The sequence below is a fragment of the Suncus etruscus genome, chromosome 14 (genome assembly GCF_024139225.1).
Source record: "Suncus etruscus isolate mSunEtr1 chromosome 14, mSunEtr1.pri.cur, whole genome shotgun sequence".
Lineage (NCBI taxonomy): Eukaryota > Metazoa > Chordata > Mammalia > Eulipotyphla > Soricidae > Suncus > Suncus etruscus.
Window position 1 is genome coordinate 48,021,402 of NC_064861.1, and position 26,546 is coordinate 48,047,947.

The 26,546-nt window shown below is 38.3% G+C and overlaps 1 protein-coding gene across 2 annotated transcripts in view; it reads left to right on the forward strand.

The window, feature by feature from the left end:
* Window positions 1-26,546, forward strand: part of FTO (FTO alpha-ketoglutarate dependent dioxygenase) — a 428,549-nt gene that overhangs the window by 101,673 nt on the left and 300,330 nt on the right. For both annotated transcript variants that reach the window (XM_049786073.1, XM_049786074.1), the window contains exon 2: window positions 16,639-16,716. In XM_049786073.1, the coding sequence (XP_049642030.1) occupies window positions 16,639-16,716 (78 nt within the window). The remainder of the gene's footprint in view (window positions 1-16,638; window positions 16,717-26,546) is intronic.

Here is a 26,546-nt window from a genome sequence, read left to right on the forward strand (position 1 = left end):
GTCCTCACAACAATACACACTTATTACAAAAATTAAGTCTTTTTTGATGTGTGCTCAATTATAAAAAAAGTAAACAAATGTGTGTATGTTTTGTGTGTGGGGGTGTATTTGGGCTACATCTGACTGAATTCAGTGCTTACTCCTAACTGAGCTTAGTGATCACTCCTGACAGGCATTATATAAGGTACTGAATTGGGTGCTTTGCCCACCATGCTATCTCTCTAGCCCATCTTTATTAATGCAAATATAAAGATTTTCTTAAAAGGAACTCTCTGCCAAATTTAAGTTGGATTGAATTTTATGGATGAGAGTGATACTTGAAAATGTAACCATTGATATAACCTAATATGCAATCTGACTAAATAGGCAGAGCTGTAATGATCTGCAACATGAGCTCAAGATCTATAAAATGTTCAGACAAAAGCATTTTCCTCCTCATGGGCTAGGTTGTTCTCCAAAAGCAACAAGTACTGCTTGTCTTTTCGGAGAGTTGTCATAGATCTTGAAGGGTCTTTGTGGTTTAGATTTAATGTGCATAAGATTCCTCTGCAGCTCAGCTTAAAAACATGAGTGCTCTTGGAAGATGATGAAAGTTTCTTAAGTTTAAAGCAAGAGAAGGCTCTTATTTTTGATTAAGCAATTGTTGGCATTTTTTAGGTTTGGGAGATAGCTCAAACAGTTGGAGTCCATGCTTGGCATGCCAGAGCCCCAACACTGCAGTCTTCCCTTCTACCCACACCAAACACCTCTGGAAGAGTGATCCCTCCCTACCAACACTGAACCAGAAGTAACTCCTGTCTACTGCAGATTGTGGTGGCCACAAGAATACTCCAGCTTTTATTATTTTCTGGTTCTAGTTTCATAATGCCAAAAAGCTATATATATGGCTGCATTATTTGGAGACTAGTGTGTGTTCTCGTCTACACAAGAACATAGTCAATGACCTATGTGTCTTTTGGTCTTTTGCTCTTAGCCTTCATAAATATTTTGCTTTTAGTTTTTTTCTTTTGGAGCTTCACATATACTGTCTAGAATACTCAAAAATTACATACTTAAAATTGATAATCTGGACATTGCTAAGCTTATGGTTCACTGGCATGAAGTTTATTCATACCATCGTGCAAACATCAGCAGCATCTCTAGAATGTATCCATTAAGAATGACTCCTTTTTCCCCACTCTTTTTAGCCCCTCAAAAACATTATTCTGTTTAATGCCTTCTTTAATTTAGTATGTAATGGAATTATCCAGTATTTGTCTATGATTGTACTATTGCACTTCTTATAGAGTTCCTCTAAGTTAATTCATGTTATAGTATGTACCACATTTTCCCTGTCATTTGAAGATGAATAATGTTCTATTGTCTGGATATCTGCCACATTTTGGATCTATTCATTCATTGATGTACACTTGGGCTAAACTAACATTTGTATGTTTTTGTATTATTTGTAATGAAAATTGGATTATAAGTGCCTCAATGATATTCTGCTTTAATTTCAGTGGTGGTAGGAAATATCCAGTGATGCTTAGGATTCTGGCTTTGTGATTAGAGATCACTCCCGGTGAGAATCTGGGGGCTGTAAGTGGTGCCAAGGATTGAACCCAAGTTGACTCTGTGCAAAGCAAACACTTTACCTGATGTAGTATTGTTTTTGGCTCCTGCTTAATTACTTTTTGTTGTCTCTTCAGAGTGGCACTGTCAGATCATATTGGTATTTAATTTCTGAGGAGTGGCCAAATTGCATCACATAGTGGCTGCACCATTACATTCCCAGCAACAATGTACAAGGGATCCAGTTTTTCCACATTTCTATGCTTAACTCTTGTTATTCTGTCTGTGTGTATGTGTGCATGTGGGTATGTGTTTATGTTTGGTATTTTCAGTGGGTGAGGAGGTCCCTCTGGGCCATCTTCCCGTCTCCTTCACCAAAACCTATGGATATTTTATTTCTTCCTCTACATAACCCTTTTGTGGAAAGCCTTGCCTCCTGAACTCCCTGAAACAGCTCTCTTCCTCTATCACAGAACTTCTTGAAATTGTTTATGGTTTTCTTGTTTAATTGATTGCCACTTCTGGGATGCGATGAGTTCCTGGAAGTCAAGAATATTGGTCTTAATCTCTGTTTTGATGATAGTTGTCTTCTTGAGACCTGTTCTTAATAGTTGAAATGGCTGAGGTGCGTACATTTGGGTGGACCTAGTCATGCTCAACTAAACATAAAAGTATTGCAATATGCACTCGGAACTTTCTAAAAATAATATGAGAATTCAACCAGCTTTGTGTTTCTGAGCTAGGCATTATTTCTAAGTTTCAGCTTTTAAGCTCCTTTTTTCAAAACGTCAAGAGTGGTATCTCATCCGCATAAGATTTTGCAGTGATTATAGGAGTTAACATAGATTAAATAACCTTTGCAATCAATAAACAGGAAAGAAACAGATCAACAGAATTTCCCAACATTTTAGGTCTGGCAAGGGAGCTGGAGCCATAGGACACTGGGTAGGGCATTTGCCTTGCATGTGGCCAACCCACATTTTCCTTTATTCCATGTGTTCTCCACCAGAAGGAATTCCTGAGTGCAAAGTCAAAAGTAAATGCTGAGCATTGCCAGGTGTGGCCCAACAACCAAAACAGCAACAAAAAATATTAAAATTAGGAAAAATAGATGGAAGGATATTCAGAAAGGAAAATATTCACTTTGATTTTAGGGTTTATTGAATGTTAAGTGGAGGTGGGACATTTATGTTGTAATATCCTGGAGACAGTTTTAAATGTAACTGTTTATTGAAAGGAGGGTTTGAGAATAATTTGTAATGAACTCCTTTTAAGAAGACGTGATGCCTAAAGGGAGAAAATTTTGTAGTGAGAAGGGGAAGATGGGTAGAAAATGTCTGCTGTTGAGGGCAGAAGAAAGATGAGCAGACAGAGAAGGAGTAGCATAGACTGGAGGAGTTTAAAGGAAGCTCTTTTAGAGAAACCAAGGGAAAGGACGATTTTGAGATAGAGCTGCAGGTAACTCTCACCAGCACATCCCATGACCAAGAAATTGTTGGTGTGTTTCAACAAGAAGGCTGTGGACCTTGAGAAAAGTTTGTGTTTTGGGGCCACACCTGGTTCTTTGCTAGAAATTACTCCTGGCAGGCTTAGGACCATATGGGATGTCAGGGATTGAACCTGGGTCAGCCTTGTGCAAGGCAAATACCTTACCTGTTGTGCTATCGCTCTGGCCCCAGAAGATTTGTTTTTATAGAATTTGTTTTTATAGAATTTGTTTTTATAGAATAGCAGAGGTAGAAACCAGATCATATATAGATTGTATGAATTCTGGACTTTTAAATTATTATTCAGAAAGGGGCTATAAGCGATAATACAGAGAGTAGGGCATTTTCTGGACTTGTTGCTAACCCGGGTTCAATCCCCAGCATCTCTTAAGGTCTCTGAGCCTGCCTGGAGTGATTTCTAAACTCAGAGCTAGGAGTAAGTCCTTAACTTGGCTAGATGTGACCCAGAAACCAAAAACAAACAAACAAACAAAAAACAAAAAACCAAAAAAAACAAAAACAAACAACAACAACAAAAAAACAAATAAAAGAAAAATTATTCTTCAGCAAGTTTGATAGGGAAAGGAAAGCTACAATGAAAGTAAGAAGTTAAGTAATTGAGTAATTGTTGGATTTATAATACTTAAAAAGTAGATTTTCTTTTCTTTATTTTGTTCATACCATACCTGGTGGTGCTTAGGGCTTTACTTCTCGCTCTTCTCAGAAATAAGAGGGGACTTGAGGGAACCATATGCAGTGTAGTTTGAATTGGGTTGAACTTGGGTTGACCACTTGCAAGGTAAGCACTGTTCCCACTAGACTATCTCTCAGCCTGTAAAAATGATATAATTTGTAAATTTTAAGGTCACTTGGTTCTTTCTGAGGTCTGAGCACAGGGATAAAGAGGCCCCTGGGGAGGAAGATGAGGCAAAATAGTACAGTGTTGACTGGCATATCACCTGAAAGAGGCAGCAAGGAGTGAAACCATGAACACAGGAGAACTTGTTAGTATCGTCTGTTTAAAACTTTAAGTAACATTTGCAGACAAATACATGGAATAAGTGCATTTATTGTTGAATATGCTCAGCAGTTGAATATTTGTTTCTTTACAAATAGTAGTCAATTTATTCCTCATCATAGCCCTTAAAATAGTCACTATAACTATTTATTTTACAAAAGGGGAAACTAAAGCACAGGAAGGTTAAGTAACTTACTCAAGATCACCCAACTAGTAATTAGCAGAGGCAAAATTTGAGCCAGTAAGATTTTGTTTTGGGGTTTGTGATTTTTTTATTTTTTATTTTTATTTTTTTTTGGTTTTTGGGCCACACCCGGCAGTGCTCAGGGGTTACTCCTGGCTGTCTGCTCAGAAATAGCTCCTGGCAGGCACGGGGGACCATATGGGACACCGGGATTTGAACCAACCACCTTTGGTCCTGGATCGGCTGTTTGCAAGGCAAATGCCGCTGTGCTATCTCTCCGGGCCCTATTTTTTATTTTTTGTGTGTGCACATGCCAGAGTAAAGGACCAACCATGCTCAGTCATGCTCGGGACTTATTCCTAACTCTGGGCTCTGGGCTTACTCCTGTAGGGAATAGGGGAACCATTATAGGTTGCTGGGGAACAGACCTGGGTTGGAAGTGTCCAAGGCAAATGCCAAACCTGCTGCTATCTCTCCAGCTCGGGAGCCTATAATCTTAATCTTTCTGTTGGAGGCTATGAAAAGAAATAGCTGTGTGTCTGCAATTAAATCTGAATAGCTAAGTAGTTGTCTGGTCATTACATCTCAAATTGGAATGTTGTATTTTGAATGAAATTTGCATAATGCAGTTATACTGATGTCAGGTAAAGTTGCAAGACTTGGCATATTTGCAGAAGAGTAACTTTATTAGTATTATTACTCTCTTCATCTGACAAGTCTGCAATGATAGTTTTTTGTTTTATTGGTAATATAATTGGGAAAGGAAACTTGAGAACATCAAAAGATTAAATACCTGCTGATGAAGTTACAGAGTTCTACACAATGCTTCAACCAAGAAATTATGATACTATAGAGTATATATCTGAAATCTTGAAATTGGATAATATGACAGTAAAAAGAATAATCAACATAATATGCTGGATCTCCAAAATAACTATTAAGTAACTTAACTCTTGCAGGTGATTTTAATTTATTTTCATTGGCAGGGAAAACTGATAGATTGATACAGCTGTGTCAACAAAAGGGATTTTTTTTTTTTTTGGACCATACCCAGTGGCCCTCAGAATCTACTCAGAATTTAGTCCTGGCAGGCTGGGAAACTATACAGGGTGCTGGAGATCAAGTCTGGGTTGGCCACGTGTAAGACAAATGCCCTACCTGCTGTTCTATCACTCCAGCCCCTTTTGGCTGTTCTTAAAGTAACATCATGTCCTACATAATGTGGCTCCAAGAGAAGCATTTATTTAATATCTGGTTGTGCAGCATGTGATAGCATCAAATTCATAGAAGGACAGTAGGGTGTTAAGGCTTCTTTCCTGGGCAGTCTCCAGGCTTCATTGTCACTCTTTTCCAGCAGCTAGCTCTCCTGGGCCACATTGCAGGGTCCTGGTATAAAGGATAAAGGTATGTAAAATTATGAAGAAGCTAGAAATCCTATTGGTCTGAAGTGATTGCTATTGACAGCTGGACTACTAGCAGGAAAAGAGGTCGATGATGGTAATGCTCTGCTTGGTAGACACGCAGTGAAATCTCATAGACTTCTGTTCTTATATCCTCAAGGAGACTCTTTATGAAGAGGAACCTTGGATAAGTGGTTGCCTCTTGGCTCCTAGATGGTCAAGGAAAAGTGAGCTTGCAAAGTGAAGTAAAACAATGGTAAATTTGTGCTGTGTCAGCCATTGTAACTTCCAGAGTAATAAATCCAATATTGTGTTATGTTCAGATGTACTTATTACTTTGATGTGAATACCATATTCTTTAGATTTGTAAAATTTGTCCCTACAAAGTTTCAATCCCTTCTATAGTCACTTCCTAACATTTATTTATTTAAAAATATTTTTTTACGGGGCCGGGCGGTGGCGCTGGAGGTAAGGTGTCTGCCTTGCCTGCGCTAGCCTAGGACGGACCGTGGTTCGATCCCCCGGCGTCCCATATGGTCCCCCAAGAAGCCAAGAGCAACTTCTGAGCGCATAGCCAGGAGTAACCCCTGAGCGTCACAGGGTGTGGCCCAAAAAACCAAAAAAAAAAAAAAAAAAAAAAAAAGAAAAAAAAATATTTTTTTACTTATTTATCTTGGGGAATTGGCATCATACCCAGCAGCGCTCAGTAAACCACTGTTGCCTCTGTGCTCACAGGTCACTCCAGGTGGGCAAGGGTTGACTTCATGCAAGGCAAATGACTTAAACGTGGTGCTATTTTGTCAACCCCCCCCAAGCTTTATTATTATTATTGTTGTTGTTATTATTGTTATTTGATGCTGTTCAGCTGGCTGATAGAATTTTTTTCTTTAGGAAACACTTCTTTTTCTCTGACTCTGTCTCTCTGTTTCTGTCTGTCTCTTCCTCAGTTACAGTTGGGCTACACCTCTGGTTCTTTTTTTTGTTTGTTTGTTTGTTTTTGTTTTTTTTGGGCCACACCTGGTGACCATCAGGGGTTACTCCTGGCAATGTGCTCAGAAATCGCTTGTGGGTTAGAGGACCATATGGGATGCCAGGGAATCAAACCACTGTCCATCCTAGGCTAGCACGGGCAAGGCATTCCCCATACCGCTTTTGCCACTGCTCCGGCTCCCATCTCTGGTTCTTAGGGATCACTTACCCAATATATTCTTGCTCCAGCCTCTAGAAACGCCTCATTTGAAACTTGGACTACATTCTTTAAATTGATGATTTGTAGATAGGAAACTAACATCAAGTTGGTGAAGCAATTATATTTTGATATTCAAAATAATATCTTAAGGGCTAAAATATTTTGTACTTATGACTTTTACTTATCAAAGTTCCCTTTGAAAGAACTCTTACGAGGGCAAGGAATTCAAAAGAAAGCTTTGTAGAATACCTGGTTAATACATTAGTAATAGTGAAAGGTACTATTTTAGTAAGGACATTTTAAAAGTGCTGGAAAATGTAATGTTACAGCTTGGTGCAATAAAGGTGAACTCCTCTAGGAACTAAGTAACTCGTTACAAATGTGCTTTTGCGGAAAAAGAACACGAAATGAATTTGAACTAACCAGCCTGTAATTTGAAAGTGCAAGTGATTCTAACTATAACTTGCAGTTGAAAATATGTTATCCTGAATAATTACTCAATATTATTAACTATCAAATAACTAAATCACGAAGATTTGTTTTTCCATTTATCAATTAGTCACATATTTAAAAGACTGATGGAAACTGGCGTGGTAAATACATCAAGAAATGGGTATTGTATGTTGAGCAGCATGAAACTGACACTTTTCCTGGATGATAATTTTCCAATATAAGTTCTAGATCTCAAAAGATTACACCTCTTTTTTTGACCAAACCCAAAGTTTTGGAGCACAGGTTTTTCATGCAGAAGCCTTGGGTTTGGTCTCTGGCACTGCAAGAGCCCTGAATATTGTTGGAAGTGACTTTAAAGCACCGTGAAAGAAGTTGTTCCCACCCCACCCTGCCCATCACTGGAGGATGGCCCCTTCTGCCACAAAACACAAATGAAAAACTAACCCCAAAACACCAAATACCTTTTGGGGGTTGTAAGGGGGTGCCATACGTAGTGGTGCGTAGGGCTTACTCGTGCCTCTGCACTCTGGGATCTGCACTCTGCACCCTGTACTGGTGTGTTCAGGGTGCACATGAGGTGCCAGAAATCAAACCCAGGTTCGATTGCAAGGCAAACCCCCTACCTGCTGTACTACCTCTCCACTCTAAACTGTACCTTTTGAAAAAAAAATAGTAAGTTAGTTAAAAATTTTTATCCTGGGACCGGAGAGGTGGGGCAAGCCATAAGGCATCTGCCTTGCGCATGCTAGCCTAGGATAGACCACGGGATGGTGTCCCCAAGCCAGGACTATTTCTGAGCACATAGCCAGGAGTAACCCCTGAGCGTCACCAGGTGTGGCCAAAAAACAAACAAAAAAAAGAATTTTTATCCTAAGTATATAATTTGTTCTTTTTGTAGTCATATCACAAATAATATTAATATTAAATCTCCAAGTATTTTTTTAGTTTTCTACTAATGTGTTTTTATTGGGTTTTATATTGACATAGTTTTTAACTTTTGTGTGTAGTTCAAGATGTGGATTTTAGTTTTTTTTTGGTTTGATCTTTAAATACAGATTATTTAAACATGATATTTAAAGATAAGGTGCTTTTCTTTTGGAGGGCTGATTGGGCCACACCACTGTGCTCAGATATCACTCCTGGTGGGTTCTGGGGACCATATGGGAAACTGAGATGTACGGCCAACACTATGCAAGGCAGGCACTTGACCTGCTGTATTATTGCTCTAGCCCCTATGTCTATGTTTTTAAGCAATATTTGTTGAAAATATTTTCTCTCTTCATTGAATTACTGAATTAGTTTTGAAATCTGTTATTTTACTGTGAATAGGTGGATCTGTTATGGATTATATTTTGTTTCATTTATTTGCCTACTTTTATGCCAGTATCACACTGTCTTGATTTCTGTAATACTTGAGGTTAGTGTTAAAGTCTTCAAATGTGTGTGTGTGTGTGTGTGTGTGTGTGTGTGTGTGTGTGTGTGTGTGATGCTAGTAATTGAACCCAGTGCCTCACATATGCAAGGCAAGTACTCATACTCCCCAGCTGAGCCATATCTCCAGTCCTTGTGTTCTCTTTAGATGCATTGATCAGTTAAAGTTTTGCATTTTCATAGGAATTCCATAGTGACATGTAAATTTTTTTCAAAGATACTTGCTCGAATCTCAGACTGAGATTTCATTAATTTGTGGGACAATTTGACCATGAAAATAGTACCTCTCTCCATTTATTTTTAACTTATGTAATTTTTCATTAGTATTAAAATTATTGTTTTGGGGGCTCTTGGCGCTACACTTAACATTGCTGTTGTAGAAGTGCTTGGGGGGCATGCAATGCCAGCAGCAGATCCAGGGCCTCAAAAATACAAGGCTCGTATAATAATGTGGCATAAATCACATCTTCAGTCTGTCTTTCAACTTAAAAAGTAGGTCTTGGGACTGGAAAGACAGTATGGTGGGTTAGGGGTACTACAGCTGGTAAGGTCCCTGAACACCACCAGGTATGATCCCTGAGCACAAGGCAGAAGTAAGCACAGCTATTTGTGGCCTTAAAACCAAAGCAAACAAACAAAAACATGTGTCTTGAAAACCAATTGTCTGATTTATCCCTAACTAGTTAAAACTAGTTACCTAACTGGTTACTCCTAACTAGTTAAAACATTTTGTTAGCATAAATGGCATTCTTAAAAATTTTTCAATTTCAGGGCTTGTAGAGATAGGATAATGGGCAAGCATTCCTTTGCACATAGCTGATCCAGTTTTGATCCCTGGCACTTCATACAGTCTCCTAATCACTGCATATGGTCTCCTTAGCCTGCTGGAGTGATCCCTGACACTCAGCCAGTAGTAAGCCTTGATATGTTTAGGATTGATATTGGATCATTGATCTTAATGCATTTTTTGGTAACTATATAGTTTTTCTTTTTCAAATCAATACAGTGATGAATAGTGTTGAGTTTTGAATTTAAGCCTCTGTAGCACTTTGGGCATAACATTTGATTATGGCTCAGTTTCCTTTATATGTATTATTGCATTTTTTTTTTGACAAACTTTTGTCACTCATTTTTAAATTCACATTACTGAGGTACATTGATCTGTAATTTTCTTGTAATAATCCTGCTTTGTTTTTGGATTGAATTCTATCAATTTTCTGAACTTTGTATTATTGTTCCAGGGCGACATCCTGTGATGTTCATGGCTGACTTAATATTTCTAAGTATTTTGGGATAGTGTCCACTTTTATTTCTTAATTTTTATTTATTTTGATTTTTGGATCACACGGCATGTTGCTCAAGGCTTACTCCGGGCAGGGCTTGGAGACTAAATGAGTATCAGGGATTGAATCAGAGTCAGACACATGCAAGGTTAGTGCAAGAAGTGATAGTACTCACTGCACTATCTCTCTGTTCTCATTTATAATTCTCTTTAATGATATTCCATTTTCCTAGAACTATTAATTTGTTGTTTTTGTTTTTGGGCCACACCTGGCAGTGCTCAGGGGTTACTCCTGCCTCTGCACTAAGGAATCACTCCAAGTGGGCTCAGGAGACCATTTGGGATGCTGGGATCTAATTCAGGTCAGCTGTGTGCAAGGCCAGAGCCCTACCCACTGTGCTATTGCTCTGACCCACAGAACTATTAATTGAAGACATATTTCTTTCCCTGTTGAATACTTTTGTCTACTTTGTAAGATATTAGATATTAATTGATTATATGATTTTATTTCTGGACTGGACTTATTCCTGACTGGTTCAGTCCTTTTTTTTTTTTTTTTTTTTTCCAGAATGCCAATACTACTGCTTCCAGCACTGTAGTCTTGTAATTTAAATCAAAGTTAGGAAGTATATAATCCTTGCCTTGTTCTTTCTCAGAATTACTTTTGCTGTTTGGGACTTTTTATGTTTTAGGATTTTTTTTTTTTTTACTACCTTTGTGAAATTGTCTTTAAAAATTTGATATAAACTTCTCTTTTACCACCCTTTTTTCTCTCTATATCCCATAAGTTTTGGTATGCTGTGTTCCCATTTTTATCTATTTCAACTTATTAAAAAGAAAACTCCTTTTGTTGTTTTGTTAGACCTATTGGTTGTTCAGGAGTGTTTTTTGTTAACTTTGCAAATAGTTGTGAACTCTCCAACTTTCCATCTGTTAGTGATTTCTAGTTTAATATCGTTGTGGTGAGAATGATATTTGGAATTATTATAATGTTAAATTAGTCAAGACTTGTTTTGTGGTCTCACCTATGATCTCTCTGGAGAATGTTCTATTTATGCTGGAGAACAGTGCACATTCTGCTGCTGTTGGATTGAGTGCTGTGTCTCTGACTATTTGCATTTGAAGTAAATGTGTAGTCTGTGTCTGTTTCCTCAGTGATTTTCTGTCTAGATAATTTATTATTGAAGTGTGGTGTTGAAGTATCACACTGCCGTATTGTTGTGTTTCACTGTTCACATAATTTGGTTTACCAGGTTTCAGGGCTTTAATGTTGAAGTGTATGTATTCATGATAGTTAGATGGTCTCTCGGTGATCTTTATCATTATATCATGGCACTCTATCTCTTGCTATTGTTTTTGACATATGGTTCATTTTTTTTCTAAATATAGTTACTCTACTCTCTTGTGGTTTTCACTTAGCATCACCTGTCATTTTATGTCTCTTCATTCTGAGTCTGTTAATGCTTAATGCTTAAGTGAGTCTTTTGTAGCAAATAATTAGTTGTTTTCAGGGGCCAGAGAGATAATAGAGTGATCAGGGAACTTGTCTTTCATACGGATGACCCATGTTCAACACCCAGCACCCATATGGTGATCCCGGAGCACAGAGCCAGATGTAAGCCTTGAGCACAGTCAGATGTGACCCCAATAGTTTAATCCATTTACATTTAGAATAATTATGAATAAGTAAGAATTTGCTAATGCAGCTGTTTACTTACGTATCCTTGTCTTACTATCTTTGTGAATTATAATTTTGCTATAAGCTCTACTTTGATTTCCTTCTGTTTATATATTTATTTATTTATTATATTTTTTGAGTTTATGGTTATCATGAGGTTATCATGAGGATTACAGATATGAGAAACATACCTAACAACTTGAATCATATGCAAAACTTAAACCTTTTTTATTAGCTCTCTTATGTCTTTGATATATAACTTGCCTGTGTCTTTTGTGATTTGTTAAAGAATTATTATAGCTATATTTTGAGGGTGTTGCTTAAGTGGCTAAAGTCCTTTAAAACAGCATACATTTCATTTATAGGTGTGCTATATCTTTCATAATCATAATACTACTAATCCTTTTATACATTTACTACTTTAATGCAGTTTCTAATAAGAATCTCAAACCATATCTGTAGTTAACAGAATGTACAAGGCGAGGGCTTTGTAACTTTTCATGGAGAGTCGGAGGCTTAATACACAGTTCTGGCATTCAGCTTGAAACCTTCATGGCTTTGAGTTTACAATGTGTTTTATTGTATTTTTTCTTTTTAGATATTTTTAATTGAGATTCTGTGATCTACAAAGTAGTTAATAATGGTTTCTCATGCACTAATTCCAACATTATGCCTATCGCCAATATTTCCTTCCATCTCCCAAGGTTTAAGTAAGTGGTTGTGGTGTCTTCTTGGCTCACATGTCTGCCTGGAAGGGTCTCACAGGCTCCGGCCACCTGAGCTCCAACCTTTTCACACTCTTGGGTTTTCTCTGAGCTTTTGTGAGTAGCTTGTTGTGTTTGGCAGCAGGGGTGAGTAAAGCAGGCTGCTGCAGGGCCTGACAGGGTGGATTTTTATCCCTTCATTAGGGGGAGATTTCACAAGATCTGATGGTCAATTCCGAGTGTCTTCATCCCCCACTTCAGAGCATGTGTGTTTAGTTTGGTTGGCTTTGACACAAAGAAATGGCCAGAGCTATTTTGCCACCCCTGTGCTCTTCAGTCTTTAACTTCCCAAATAAACATTTTACTATATATTGTGGAAGTGGCTACTTTCTATAAACAAACTCCCAAATCCAATTATCCAATTTTGTACTGAATTTTTTTTAAGTATAATATGTTTGTGTTGATAATAGGTAATATGTGACTAGGCAGTATATTTGAAAAATTCAAAAATCAAAATTAACAAATTATTTTGAATAGTCTTGCTTCCTCCTTAGTTTGTTTTTCCACATCTAACCTTAGCCTGTAATCTTTTTAATAGCAATTTCCCTTTCTCCTTTTTGGGGAGAAGGGGGGGGTACACTCTGAGTTGTTACTTTGCACTCTTTGCACTCAGGAATCACTCCTGCAGTGCCAGGAATAGAACCCCGGTCAGCAAGGTATGTTCCTTATGTTCTAGCCCATTTAATAGCAATTACTTATGCAAAAAACAAGATTTTTATTTTTTGTTAATTAATAAATTCTTTGAATCACTCTGAGATACATAGTATAAAGCTGTTAATGTTTGTCAGACTTAAAATGTACAACACCCTTCACCATTGTACATTTCCTGTCCTTCTCACCCCCCCCCCCAAGCTTCCCTTGCCTCTATAGCAGTTTTCTTCTCTCTCTTTTCCTTTTAGATACTGTGGTTTTTAATACTGTTACTGAAGGGCTATCATTGTCTATCACTTTACCACCTTTCAGCGCCCAGTTATTGTCCAGAGTGATCATTACTAAGTATCATTGTCAAAGTGATCCCTTCTTTGCCCTAACCATCAGCAAATTTCCTGTCCCTTAGTATCTTGTTTTTTTTTTTATTAACAAAAATACACTAGAGATTCCTTTAAAAAGTTTCTTTTAAGTTTTCAAAGTTTTTATTTTGAACCACACCTGACACTGTGCTCAGTGGCCACACCATGCTCTGTGCTCAGGGACCATATGCAGTGCTGGGGTTTGGACCTGTGTTTGGCTAGGTAAGTGCTTTACCTTAAACTTGGCACCATCTCTCTTTTCCCAATCCTGAAGCTTTCTGATGCTTTTGTGATTTTTCTATTTTGTTTTCGGGTTTGGGCCACCCTGAAGTATTTTCTAATCCCTTAACTGGGAGCTTCTTAGTTCTTGTTTATTGTTGCATTGTATTTTATTGTGTGTATGAACTGTGATTTATTTAACTGTCCTCTGTGAATGGAGATTTACTTTTGAACTTTTTGCTCAGTTCAGATATAATCCATATTATCACAAAATGCACTCTTTTAAATCGTGTACTAAATGGCTTTTAGCTATATTTTCAACTTTTGTTTTATAGTCATCCACGAGTAGACTTGTGCATGAGTAAACTTGCTTGATTTCTCTGAACACAGTACAAGTATATCCATAGAAAACATCTTTAAAATTAGGATTGCTGGATCAAAAGGAACATGTGCTTGAATTTTAAAAATGTGTTTGTTGTCTGTTACAGTATTTTGTACTCTTGAAAAAGAAGTATAAAAGGAATTTTCTCCCCTTTCTTGTCATGCCAGGGTTTTAACTATTTTAAACTGCCCTTTTATAAAGCAGTTTTATGTTTAGGGAAAAGCAATATTCATGTACTACTAATTTGATTTAATATTGACTTTTGATTTGTATTATCATGATCAGCGTGACCAAAGTTCTCTTTAAATATATAAATTGTTTTTTAAAATTGATGAATAGTTAATTGGTACGTTTGAGGCTTGTCAGTGTTTATGTGCAGGGCCAGAGAGATAATGTAGCAGATAAGGTGACTGCCTTGCTCTCAGTTAAACAGGGTTTGATCCCCAGCACCACTTATGGCCCACACATCTCAGCATTAACAGGAATGAATGATCCTTCTGTGCAGAGCCAGGTATAAGCCCTGAGCACTGCCATGTGTGGCTTTCTAAATTTTTTTTTTTTGAGTTTGTGAACACATTTATTTAGGGTAGATTTACAAAATTGTAGATTTTACAATTTTCAATTGCAACAAACGCTGCAAAGATTCCCGAAAAGCCATGTATTTCCTGAGGAACCATCCATACAGTCCTTGGCTCAAGGCAGGAAGAAGCACTGTGAGGGGGAGGGGTTCATTCAGGTGTGCCTTTACAGGAAGAAAATCATGGTTCATGGGTGTACATCTCTATATTCTGTGGGCTAGAGTTTCTCAGGGAAGTCCATGTCCTGTATTTGTATGTAAAACCAGGTTCTTCCGTGGAACCAGACAAGGTTCTTGTCCTAAGTTTTACAATCTCTGATGTTCATGCACTGTCCTCCTGGCCCTCATCTCTATTGGCTCTGATATTACTACCATTTTACCTTTCATTTTATTTATTTACTTAAAAATAATTCATTTTAGCACCGTGGTTACAAAAATATCTGTAGTTGGGGTTCAATCATAGAATGGACACCACCCTTTACCAGTTTAACTTTCCCACCACCAATCTAAATTTTTTGTTTTGTTTTGTTTTTTGGGCCACATCTGGCGGGGAGAAATTCTGGGGTTTCTCCTGGCTCTGCAGTCAGAAATTGCTCCTGGCAGCACAGGGGACCAAATGGGATGCCAGGATTTGAATCACTGTCCATCCTGGATCTGCTGTGTGCAAAGCAAACGCTCTACCGCTGTGCTATCTTTCTGGCCCCCTCTTTTTTTTTTAATATTGATGTACTGAGCTGATTTCATCTGTGTCATACTTGAGCAATTTCCTGATCTTGTTCCTCTCCTGTCATGTACACACAGTGATGCTTACAGTATTAAAATGGATTCGGCAGTGCTGGCTGTGAATATTTAAAAATATTTCTTTATACAAATGGATAATATTCAAAGATCCCTAACACAGATCTAGTAATTTTTTTTTTTTTGTGGTTTTTGGGTCACACCCAGCAGTGCTCAGAGGTTATTCCTGGCTCCATGTTCAGAAATTGCTCCTGGCAGGCACAGGGGACCATATGGGACGCCGGGATTTGAACTGATGACCTTCTGCGTGAAAGGCAAACACCTTACCTCCATGCTATCTCTCCGGCCCCAGATCTAGTAATTATCTTAAAGATAAAACATCACTTTAAAATGTACTAAATTAGGGAAGGTTATGGCTCAAGTTGTGGAGCACATTCCAAGCACGTGTGAGGCCCTGAGTTTTAGCGTTGAAATGGTGGCTTCCCTATAGCCCAGGTGGGCCTGACCAAGCAGCGCCCCCAAACCCCCCATTGCTGGAGTAGCACAGCTCTGTGGGGCCAAGCCCTGGGGAGTAGCCCCAGCTCCCCCCCTCTCCCCAGCACTGTTGGGATGACACTTGTTTGAAAAAGCACTATGTTCTAAGTAGATCATAACTTAAATAGTTATTTATAGAGTGAATAAACATTTTGGTGCTGTGCAAATATTTGCTTGTGACTTGGTTTGGCTTTCTTTCCAGGGAAAAGATCTGTCATAAAAAGATTGAAAGATTGTCACAGCAGTTTATATAGAAAGCAAGATTTGCTGTAGAAAATTGTCATAGGGGCCCCAGAGAGATTGCCTTGCACTCAAATGACCTAGGTTTGATTTCTGGCACCCTAATAGGGTTCTCTAAGCCCCACCAGGAGAGATCCCCAAGTACAGAGTCAGGAGTGAGACCTGAGCATTGCTGGGGGTGGCCAAAAAGAGAACTCAAAAGGTGACATCAGTGATGAGATAACTGATTATAGATAAATGTGAAAGAGCAAATTAGCTTGCTCCATAAATATGCTTTATACAATATTTAATTTGATTATAATTTATTTAATTTGAATTTATAATGTTTTTATTTTGAGATAATTCAGTTGATATATTTTATAATTTTCAGTCGACTAATTTTTTAATCCCCTAGTGTTTAAGCACTCAAGTTAGTTTAAGTTTTGAATGAGAAGATGGGATTGCCTTATCATTTTGGGTCATTTTATATTGTAATTTGTAATTATTTTTATCTTTAAACAGAAACTGAGACTTCTTGAAGAGATTGAAGACACTTGGCTTCCTTATCTAACCCCCAAAGATGACGAATTTAATCAACAGGTATGCTTTTTTAATGTCTTTATTCATTTGAAATGATTTGTTCTGGTCTACCTAAGTTTAGCTATGAGGCACCATAGTCTGGAGTGGCCAAGAGAGCAGTGAAATGGTCTGATTTGACCATTCACTGTCTCTTCATCACCCCCAGATGAGGGTTTTGTAATCTGCTTTCTGCTGTAATTTAGTAATTTAACATAGTGAATTGTATTTACTTCCCTAAATTTTCCCATGTCCTTCCCTTGCCTCTGCTCATTTTGTTTCTTTAGCATAGAATTCCTTTAGTTCCTTATTCAGATGGCTTAAGTTTTCACTTTTACTACTACCTCCTTGTGGAAGTTTCTTCATTTTACCTCCCTCCCTCCCTCCCTCCCTCCCTCCCTCCCTCCCTCCCTCCCTCCCTCCCTCCCTCCCTCCCTTTCTTTCTTCCTTCCTCCCTCTATCCATTTCTTCCAGGATCTCATGTTTTGTAGCATAGAGTTTATCTTTTTTTATTAATATCTTTATTTAAATACCTTGATTACAAACATGATTGTAGTTGGGTTTCAGTCATGTAAAGAACACCCACCTTTACCAGTGTGACATTCCCATCACCAATGTCCCAAATCTCCCTCCTCCCCACTCCTCACTTAGACAGGCTTTATACTTCCCTCATTCATTCATTCACATTGTTATGATAGTTCTCAATGTAGTTATTTCTTTATCTTCACTCATCATTCTTTGTAGTGAGTTTCATGTAGTGAGCTGGAACTTCCAGCATAGAATTTATCAAAGTAGTCTCTGATTACCCTTATGATCTCTGTTTTCATTTCAAATTTGGTTTATTAAGTTTCTCTCCCTTTGTCAGTTTTGCTAGAGGTTTATCAATTTTGCTTATTTTTCTCAAAGAACCAACTTTTGCTTTTGTTGATCTTTTGGATTGTTTTTTTTGGGGGGGTGGTTTTCACTCCATTAATTTCTGCTGTAAGTTTTGCTATTTCCTTCTGCCTTCTTATTTTGTGTTCATTTTGTCGATTGTTTTCTAATTTTATAAGCTGTGTCATTAAATTATTTATGTAGGACCCTTCTTTCTTCCTAATATGTGCTTGCAACTTTGATTTTGAGTCTGTGTTTGTTCTGACTATTCAGATGTATTTATTGTAGGCAGCAGAATGTTGGATTCAGCTTTTTTTTAATTCATTTTGCTATTCTGTGTCTCTTAACTGGTGCATTTGGCCCCTTGACTTAGAGAGAGGTAATTGTCATGCCATTTAGAGCCATCTTTGTGTAGAAGTTTGTTGTGTCTCTAGGCCTTAAAGTAGACCTTTCAGTTTATCTTTTAAGGCTGATTTTGAGTCTGTAAAGTTTCAGAGCAGCTGTTTATCCATGAAGCTATACTTCCTATAGACCTGAAAGTGAATCTGGCTGAGTGCAGTATTCTAGGCGAAGCATTTATTTTGTTGAGTTTTGTCACTATACCCCACCATTGCCTTCTGGCCTTGAGTATTTCTGGTGACAGGTCTGTTGTAAATATTAAGGATGCCTCTTTGAATATACTTTCCCTTTCTAATTTTGCTGCTTTTAGTATTCTATCTTTATCTGTGGGATTTGTCATTGTGACTAAGATGTATCTTGGAGTACTTTTCTTCAGGTCTCTTAGCTGCTTTTCTTCGGGCATGCATCTTTAGCTCTGGTAGTTTCTCTGTAATGATGTCCTTGACTGTTGATTCTTCCTGGGGATTTTCTTTCTATGTTTCTGGGACTCCAATGATTCTTATGTGGTGTCTATTGAGTTTATCAAAGACTTCCATTTTCATCCATTTTTACATTCTCTGAGAATTTTTTCCATTGTCATATCATTTGCTTTAAGTTTCTTTTCCAATCTCTTCTGCTGTATGGAGTTGTTCTGCACCTCATCATCCAACTCACTGATTCTGTCCTCAACTGCTGTTACACTGTTGGAGAGACTTTCCATTGAGGTTTTCATTACATCTACTGAGTTTTTCAGTCCTGTTATTTTAGTTTGGAATTTTCTGATTTCTATCTTTGTGGTCTGTTCAGCTCGAGCTATGTTTTCTTTGAGTTCTCTGAACATTCTCCATATTTCTACTCTAAACTCCTTATCTGAGGGACTAACTAGGTAGTTGGTACTTTTCGGGTCATCAGAGCTGCCATCTTCATTCTCAATGCATGTGTTGTTTCCCCATTGACATGCTTGTAGTGTGTTTTTTACTACATGTAGGGTTCATGGGCTAGAAGATGCATGCATCTGCAGAGCGAAGTTGAGACAGCTTGTTGGGCAGAGATAACTTACCCTGTGCTGAGCCCTGACAAGATCATGTTTGCTTTTGGCTGCCTCACAGGAAAGCAGGCAGGAAGTGAGGCAGCAGCCTTTTCTAATGGCTCTCTTGTGCCCTACCATATGGCAAGAACAGATTCTACCCTTATTAGGTGGAGACAGTTTACCTTGTGCTGGGCCCTAAAGAGGTTATGTTCCTGCCTCATGCAGGAAAGCTGTGACTTTGTGTTGATTTGAACAGAAACCCAAATTATGTGTATAGTTTTTAGCATGGTGGATTTTAGAAGAAAAAACTGATCCTCCTCCTCAGATTTTAGCAGCCTCTTCCAGGAGTTGGCAGGTTAAAAGCCATGAATAATAGTGTTCGGTGGCCAGAGTATGAAGTCTGGGGTCATAAGAGTTAGTTCATAGCATCATGCTTTCTCCTATACTTTGCATACATTCCTCAATAACCAGTTCTAGGTAACTATGGAAGGAAGACTATAAGGAAGGAGTTTACTCTTCCAAAATGTAGTCTGCTAGTTTTAGGACCAAGTCTTTCGTTTCATTATTTTTTCCTATTATGAATTATTCTAAACTTCCTCTGATTTTTCAATAGCTAACACAGGTCTATGTATTCTCACTAAAACATAAATCTGGGGCTGACAAGATAGCACAGCGGCCAGCACAGGACGGATTCCGTTTCGAATCTTGTCATCCCATATGGCCCACGAGCCTGCCAGAAGCAACTTCTGAGCATAGAGCCAGGAGTAATTCCTGAGCGCCACTGGGTGTGGCTCAAAAACCAAAACCAACAACAGCAACAACAACAAAAAAAACCTAACCAAAAAACCAAAAACCAAAAACATAAACAAAAAACCCCATAAATCTGAGCATATTAGCTCTCAGCTTCAGACCTGCAATGGCCATTCATCATGTTACTCCTGTTTCCAGCCTCATCTCTCTCTTTCACATTTTTTATCCCAATCTACATTTTTGCCTAATATTAAATATTAATACTAATATAATACTAATTAATACCGAATACTAACTAAAGTAGTAAAATGTCTCCAAATATGAAATCACTGAGTGAGTTTTAGGTACTAACTCAGTGATTTCATATTTGTGCCCATTATGTTACTTGTGCAATTGATGCATCATCTTTTTCCATTGGTGAATTTCTGTGTTGCCATTCAGTAATAGTCATGGGTCTCCTGTTAATTTTCAGACAGGTCTGTCTCTTCCCCTTACTTGTTCTATAGTATTTTATTTGTACTTTTAATTAACATTTGCCTTGTGTTTTTTTAAGTTATTTAAATTGTTTATTTATATGTTTTTAATATATTTTTTATTTAAGCATCTTGATTACATACACGATTGTGTTGTTTGGGTTTCAGTCATGTAAAGAACACCACCCATCTCCAGTGCAACATTCCCATCACCAATGTCCCAAGTCTCCCTGCTCCCCACCCAATCCCCGCCTGTACTCTAGACAGGCTTTCTATTTCCCTCGTACATTCTTATTATTAGGATAATTCAAAACATAGTTATTTCTCTAACAAAACTCATCCCTGTTTGTGGTGAGCTTCATGAGGTGAGCTGTAACTTCCAGCCCTTCTCTCTTTTGTGTCAGAATATTATTATTGCAAGAATGTCTTTCATTTTTCTTAAAACCCATAGATGAGTGAGACCATTCAGCGTTTTTCTCTCTCTCTCTCTGACTTATTTCACTCAGCATAATAGATTCCATGTACATCCATGTATAGGAAAATTTCATGACTTTATCTCTCCTGACAGCTGCGTAATATTCCATTGTGTATATGTACCATAGTTTCTTTAGCCATTCGTCTGTTGAAGGGTATCTTGGTTGTTTCCAGAGTCTTGCTATGGTAAATAGTACTGCAATGAATATAGGTGTGAGGAAGGGAATTTTGTATTGTATTTTTGTGTTCCTAGGGTATATTCCTAGGAGTGGTATAGCTGGATTGTATGGGAGCTCAATTTCCAGTTTTTGGAGGACTCTCCATATCGCTTTCCATAAAGGTTGAACTAGATGGCATTCCCACCAGCAGTGGATAAGAGTTCCTTTCTCTCTACATCCCCGCCAACACTGCTTGTTCTCATTCTTTGTGATGTGTGCCAATCTCTGTGGTGTGAGATGGTACTTCATAGTTGTTTTGATTTGCATCTCCCTGATGATTAGTGATGTGGAACATTTTTTCATGTGCCTTTTGGCCATTTGTATTTCTTCTTTGTCAAAGTGTCTGTCCATTTCTTCTCCCCCTTTTATGATGGGATTAGATGTTTTTTTCTTGTAAAGTTCTGTCAGTGCCTTGTATATTTTGGATATTAGCCCCTTATCTGATAGGTATTGGGTGAATAGTTTCTCCCACTCAGTGGGTGGTTCTTGTATCCTGGGTGCTATTTCCTTTGAGGAGCAGAAGCTCCTCAGCTTATTATATTCCCATCTGTTAATCTCTGCTTTCACTTGCTTGGAGAGTGCAGTTTCCTCCTTGAAGATGCCTGTATTCTCAATGTCCTGGAGTGTTTTACCTACGTGTTGTTCTGTATATCTTATAGTTTGGGGTCTGATATTGAGGTCTTTAATCCATTTGGATTTTAACCTTCGTACATAATACACAACATCAACTACAAGAAAAATAAAAATCACATGATAATATCAATAGATACAGAGAAAGCATTTGATAAGGTCCAACACCCATTCTTGATCAAAACTCTCAGCAAGATGGGAATGAAAGGAACTTTTCTGAATATAGTTAAGGCCATCTACCACAAGCCAGTGGCAAATATTATCCTCAATGGAGAAAAACTAAAAGCTTTCCCTCTAAATTCTGGCACAAGACAAGGCTGTCCTCTCTCACCACTCCTATTCAACATTGCACTGGAAGTACTCGCTATAGCGATTAGGCAAGAAAAAGATATCAAGGGAATCCAGATAGGAAAGGAAGAAGTCAAGCTCTCACTGTTTGCAGATGACATGATACTCTACTTAGAAAACCCTAAAGACTACCAAAAAGCTTCTAAAAACAATAGACTCATATAGCAAGGTGGCAGGCTACAAAATTAGCGCACAAAAATCAATGGCCTTCCTATACACCAATAGTAATAAGGAAGAAATGGACATTAAGAAAACAACCCCATTCACAATAATGCCACACAAACTCAAATATCTTGGAATCAACTTGACTAAAAATGTGAAGGACTTATACAAAGAAAACTATAAAACTCTGCTCCAAGAAATAAGAGAGGATATGCAGAAATGGAAGCACATACCCTGCTCGTGGATTGGCAGGATTAACATCATTAAAATGGCAATACTCCCCAAGGCATTGTACAGATTTAATGCGATCCCTCTAAAGATACCCATGAAATTCTTCAAAGAAGTGGATCAGGCACTTTTGAAGTTCATTTGGAACTTCGAACACCCTCGAATAGCTAAAGCAATCATTGGGAAAAAGAATATGGGAGGAATTACTTTCCCCAACTTTAAACTTTACTACAAAGCGATAGTTATCAAAACAGCATGGTATTGAAATAAATAGAGGACCTCAGATTAGTGAAATAGGCTTGAATACTCAGAAAATGCTCCCCAGACATACAATCACCTAATGTTTGATAAAGGAGCAAGAAATCCTAAATGGAGCAAAGAAAGCCTCTTCAACAAGTGGTGTTGGCACCACTTGCAAAAAATTGAACTTAGACCCCCAGTTAACCTCATGTACGAAGGTAAAACCCAAATGGATTAAAAACCTCGATGCCTTGTGTTTTATAATAGATTTTATAAGTTGTCCTCCGTCATCCTCTCTACTTTGTGTACTATGTAGTACCAGTTTTTAAGTTTGCTTGAATAAATGAGTGTGTGCATATACCTTAGTTAACTTTAAAGTTCTGTAATCATGAGTTACATGTGATTTGACTTTTTTTTATACACATATACTTCTTCCCTTAGGGAAGTGGCATCTGGAAGAGTAGAGAGTTATAAAGAAATAATTTATTCTTGAGTCACCAGGTTTTCTCCTTTGATCCTTTCTATTTTGCAAATTTTTTTTCTCCTGCTTTTCTTTATTTTCTCCCAGAGCCTCTGTTTTCCAAGTTTTCTTAAATGGACATGTATTCTTTTGTAATCAGGGAAAAAGTACTTTAAAAAGTTCCTTTAATATAGGAAATGCAATCAGTTCTTGAATTCTTGCTAGTATTTTTGTAGATAGAAACTTTTTGGTCCTTGATTACACACATTGTTATAAAACAACTGCTGGTCTACTTCAGCTTTTCTATTGGGAAAGTAGTACACGAAGTATTAAACATGAGAGGTTATCAGCGTTGGTGCCCTGAAACAGCCGTACACTGGAGGATAAAAGGGAACTTAGAGGCAAACAGAACAACGATCAAGGTTTCTCTTTTATCTTAGCAAGACCCAGGACAAACTTGATACCAATATCTAATCATGCTCAGTTCACCTTACAATAAGGCTTATTGCTTCAACAAAACCTTAGTAAAGTAAATCTATTCTTTTAAAAAGTGAAGTGAAAATACATTTGAATGACACGAATAAAGAAAGTTTCAACCTGGCATTGGGTTCCTGATACAGGCCCTGGCCCCAGGAATGCCAGTCAAGCCTCTAGTCATAAAAAACAAGACATAATGCAGCTTCCATCTTGGGCTTGTTTAAAGAGGCTTAAAGTGTGCCAGGATGGTACTCAGTGTTTTTTTAGTGTTCTCTACAGTAGCTCATTCATTTATTCATTCTTTAAGTTTGTCTTTAGCCGCTGCTGTTCATCTCTGTTGTGATTAAGATTGTTATTATCTATCAATCCTGTTTTAGAAGTGCAGAGAAACTAAGTTACTAATCTTTTTGTTTGCTTGTTTTTGGCAACACCTGGTGACACTCAGGGATTACTCCTGGCTAGTAGTTCAGAAATCACTCCTGGCTTGGGGGACAATATGGGACTCCGGAGATTGAACCCCTTTCCGTCCTAGGCTAGCACAGGCAAGGCAGACGCCTTACCACTTGTTGTCACTGCTCCTGTCCCTATGTTAACTAATCTTAATGGCAGAGTTGAAGTTTAAGTTGCTATTTATTTAATTCTTAAGGCCTGAGGGTTTTGTTTTGTTTTGTTTTATTTTTTGTAATGTTTTCGTGTATGCTCAGATTCCAAAAAACTTATCTGAGAAGTTTATAAGTTCTCTCAGTCAGACCAAAGAGAAATAAATTTAACAACAAAGAACTCTGTGCAGGAGCTGGAGTGATAGTACAGTGGTTAGGGCACCTGCATTGCCTGAGGCTAGCCTGAGTTTGATCCCTGACATCCCATATGATTCCCTGAGCAAGATTGTGAGCAAACCCTAAGCAACATGTGGGCCCTCTTCTAAAAGTAAAAGAAAAGACGCATAGTAAGGGGATAGCAAATGGCCAAAGTAACAGATTTTGAGCACTAGGCTAAGAACAGAAGTCAAGATGGGGGTGATGGGACTCTGACATTGTTGTGGTCTTGGTTCTTATTTATTGTATGCATAAAACCTTGCCAGTATCAGGATTATAAATCATGGTGACCAAAATAAAAACAAAACAAAAATTCTCAATTCTCAATGCAGAAAAAAGCAGAGGGAACCTATTCACCAAACAAGGGAAGAGAGGAATTACATAGAAAATGCCTTCTAGAGATGTCACTTATGCCCATCTTTGTTTTTGCTTTTGTTGTTGTTTTTGGGCCACACCCGGTGGTTCAGGGGTTACGCCTGGCTATGCACTCAGAAATTGGTCCTGGCTTGGGGACCATATAGGACACTGGGGGATCAAACCCTGATCTGTCCTAAGTCAGCTGCATGCAAGGCAAACACCCTACTGCTGTGCCACTGCTCCAGCCCCTGATGCCTGTTGTAACAGAACCCCTGGACCTGCAGTACTGTGTTTCCCAGTGGCAATTCTGTTTCTTTCTCAGTACTTACCCTCATTTCATCATTACAACAGCCTTCTGAGGCCAGTGGTATTAAAACCTCATTTTAGAAATGACGAAAGTAGAGCACCAACTGTTAAACATTTTTTCAGATTTCCTTAGCCAGCATCAAGAGCAGGATTCTAGGGGCTGAAGAGATAGCATGAGGCAAGGTGTGTTTGCTTTGCATGCAGAAGGTCGGTGGTTCGAATCCCGGCATCCCATATGGTCCCCTGAGCCTGCTAGGAGCAATTTCTGAGCATAGAGCCAGGAATAACCCCTGAGCGCTGCCGGTGTGACCCCCCCCAAAAAAAAAAAAAAAAAACAAAAACAACAAAGAGCAGGATTCTAGCCTGTCTTGTCTAGCGTGCTTTTGACTTGTGACTATAGTCCCACTTCTATCTTCCCCATTTCTCTTGGCCTTTCTAGGATTGCTGATCCTTCCATCTGGAAAATGGCCCAAGCCTCTGTCTGCATCCCTATCCTTTCCTGCTACTTCCAATGACATCCAATGACATCTGTCTCTGTGTGGTTTTCCTGAAAACCTTGCATATATATGTATTTTCCATGATTGATAATGATTCATTCCCTACTCAATCAATTTTATTTCCATCTCCTCTCTGTGTCACAGGATATTTTATTTTAAAGTATTTATTATTTTTAATTTTTAATAATTATATATACAAATAATTATTTAATATTTATTTTTTAAACTTTTTATTGAGGTGCCAGAATTCATAATACTGTTAATCTTTTCCTTTTTGGTTTTTAGACAACACCTGGCAGTGCTAGGTTCTTTTTTTTTTTAATAATATTTTATTTAAACACTTTGATTAAAAAAATGATTATGGTTGGGTTTCAGTTATGTAAGAGAACACCCCCCATCCCCAGTGCAACATATCCATCACCAATGTCCCAAATGTCCCCACCTCACTCCCTGCCTGTACTCTAGACAGGCTTTCTATTTCCCTCATACATTCTTTTTTTTTTTTTTTTTTGGTTTTTGGGCCACACCCGGTAACGCTCAGGGGTTACTCCTGGCTATGCGCTCAGAAGTCGCTCCTGGCTTGGGGGACCATATGGGATGCCGGGGGATCGAACCGCGGTCCGTCCGAGGCTAGCGCAGGCAAGGCAGGCACCTTACCTTTAGCGCCACCGCCCAGCCCCGCCCTCATACATTCTTGCAACTTTCGTGAGAGTCCCCCGACCCACGGGGGTGTGGAAATGAAGGTTGCTAGTTATTAGTGGGTTCACTCGAGCAGAACCGACCTGTAAAGAAGAACTAGAGAAATTAGTAACAGAAGCCTTCAAGACAACGCATGCTGTTCAAAAAGGGAAGTTTATTGTTGGGGGATCAGCTTTTAAGGGCTGAAACACGTCAGGGGTGTTACAAGTTTTACACCAATCACAGTTACAAGCATTCATTAGCATAAACTGGGGCAGGTAATAGGGAGGGGCAAAGAGGTAGACCTGAGCACGTTTTACTAAAAGGCATAAGATTCAAACAGAGTTCTTAATAATGTTTGCTAACACAAAGGCAAACTCTATATCTTTCTTTCTGGCTGGATATATTGGGCTGCTCTGAATTACTTTATTTGTCTATTTCCTTTGTCCTCAAGGCATGG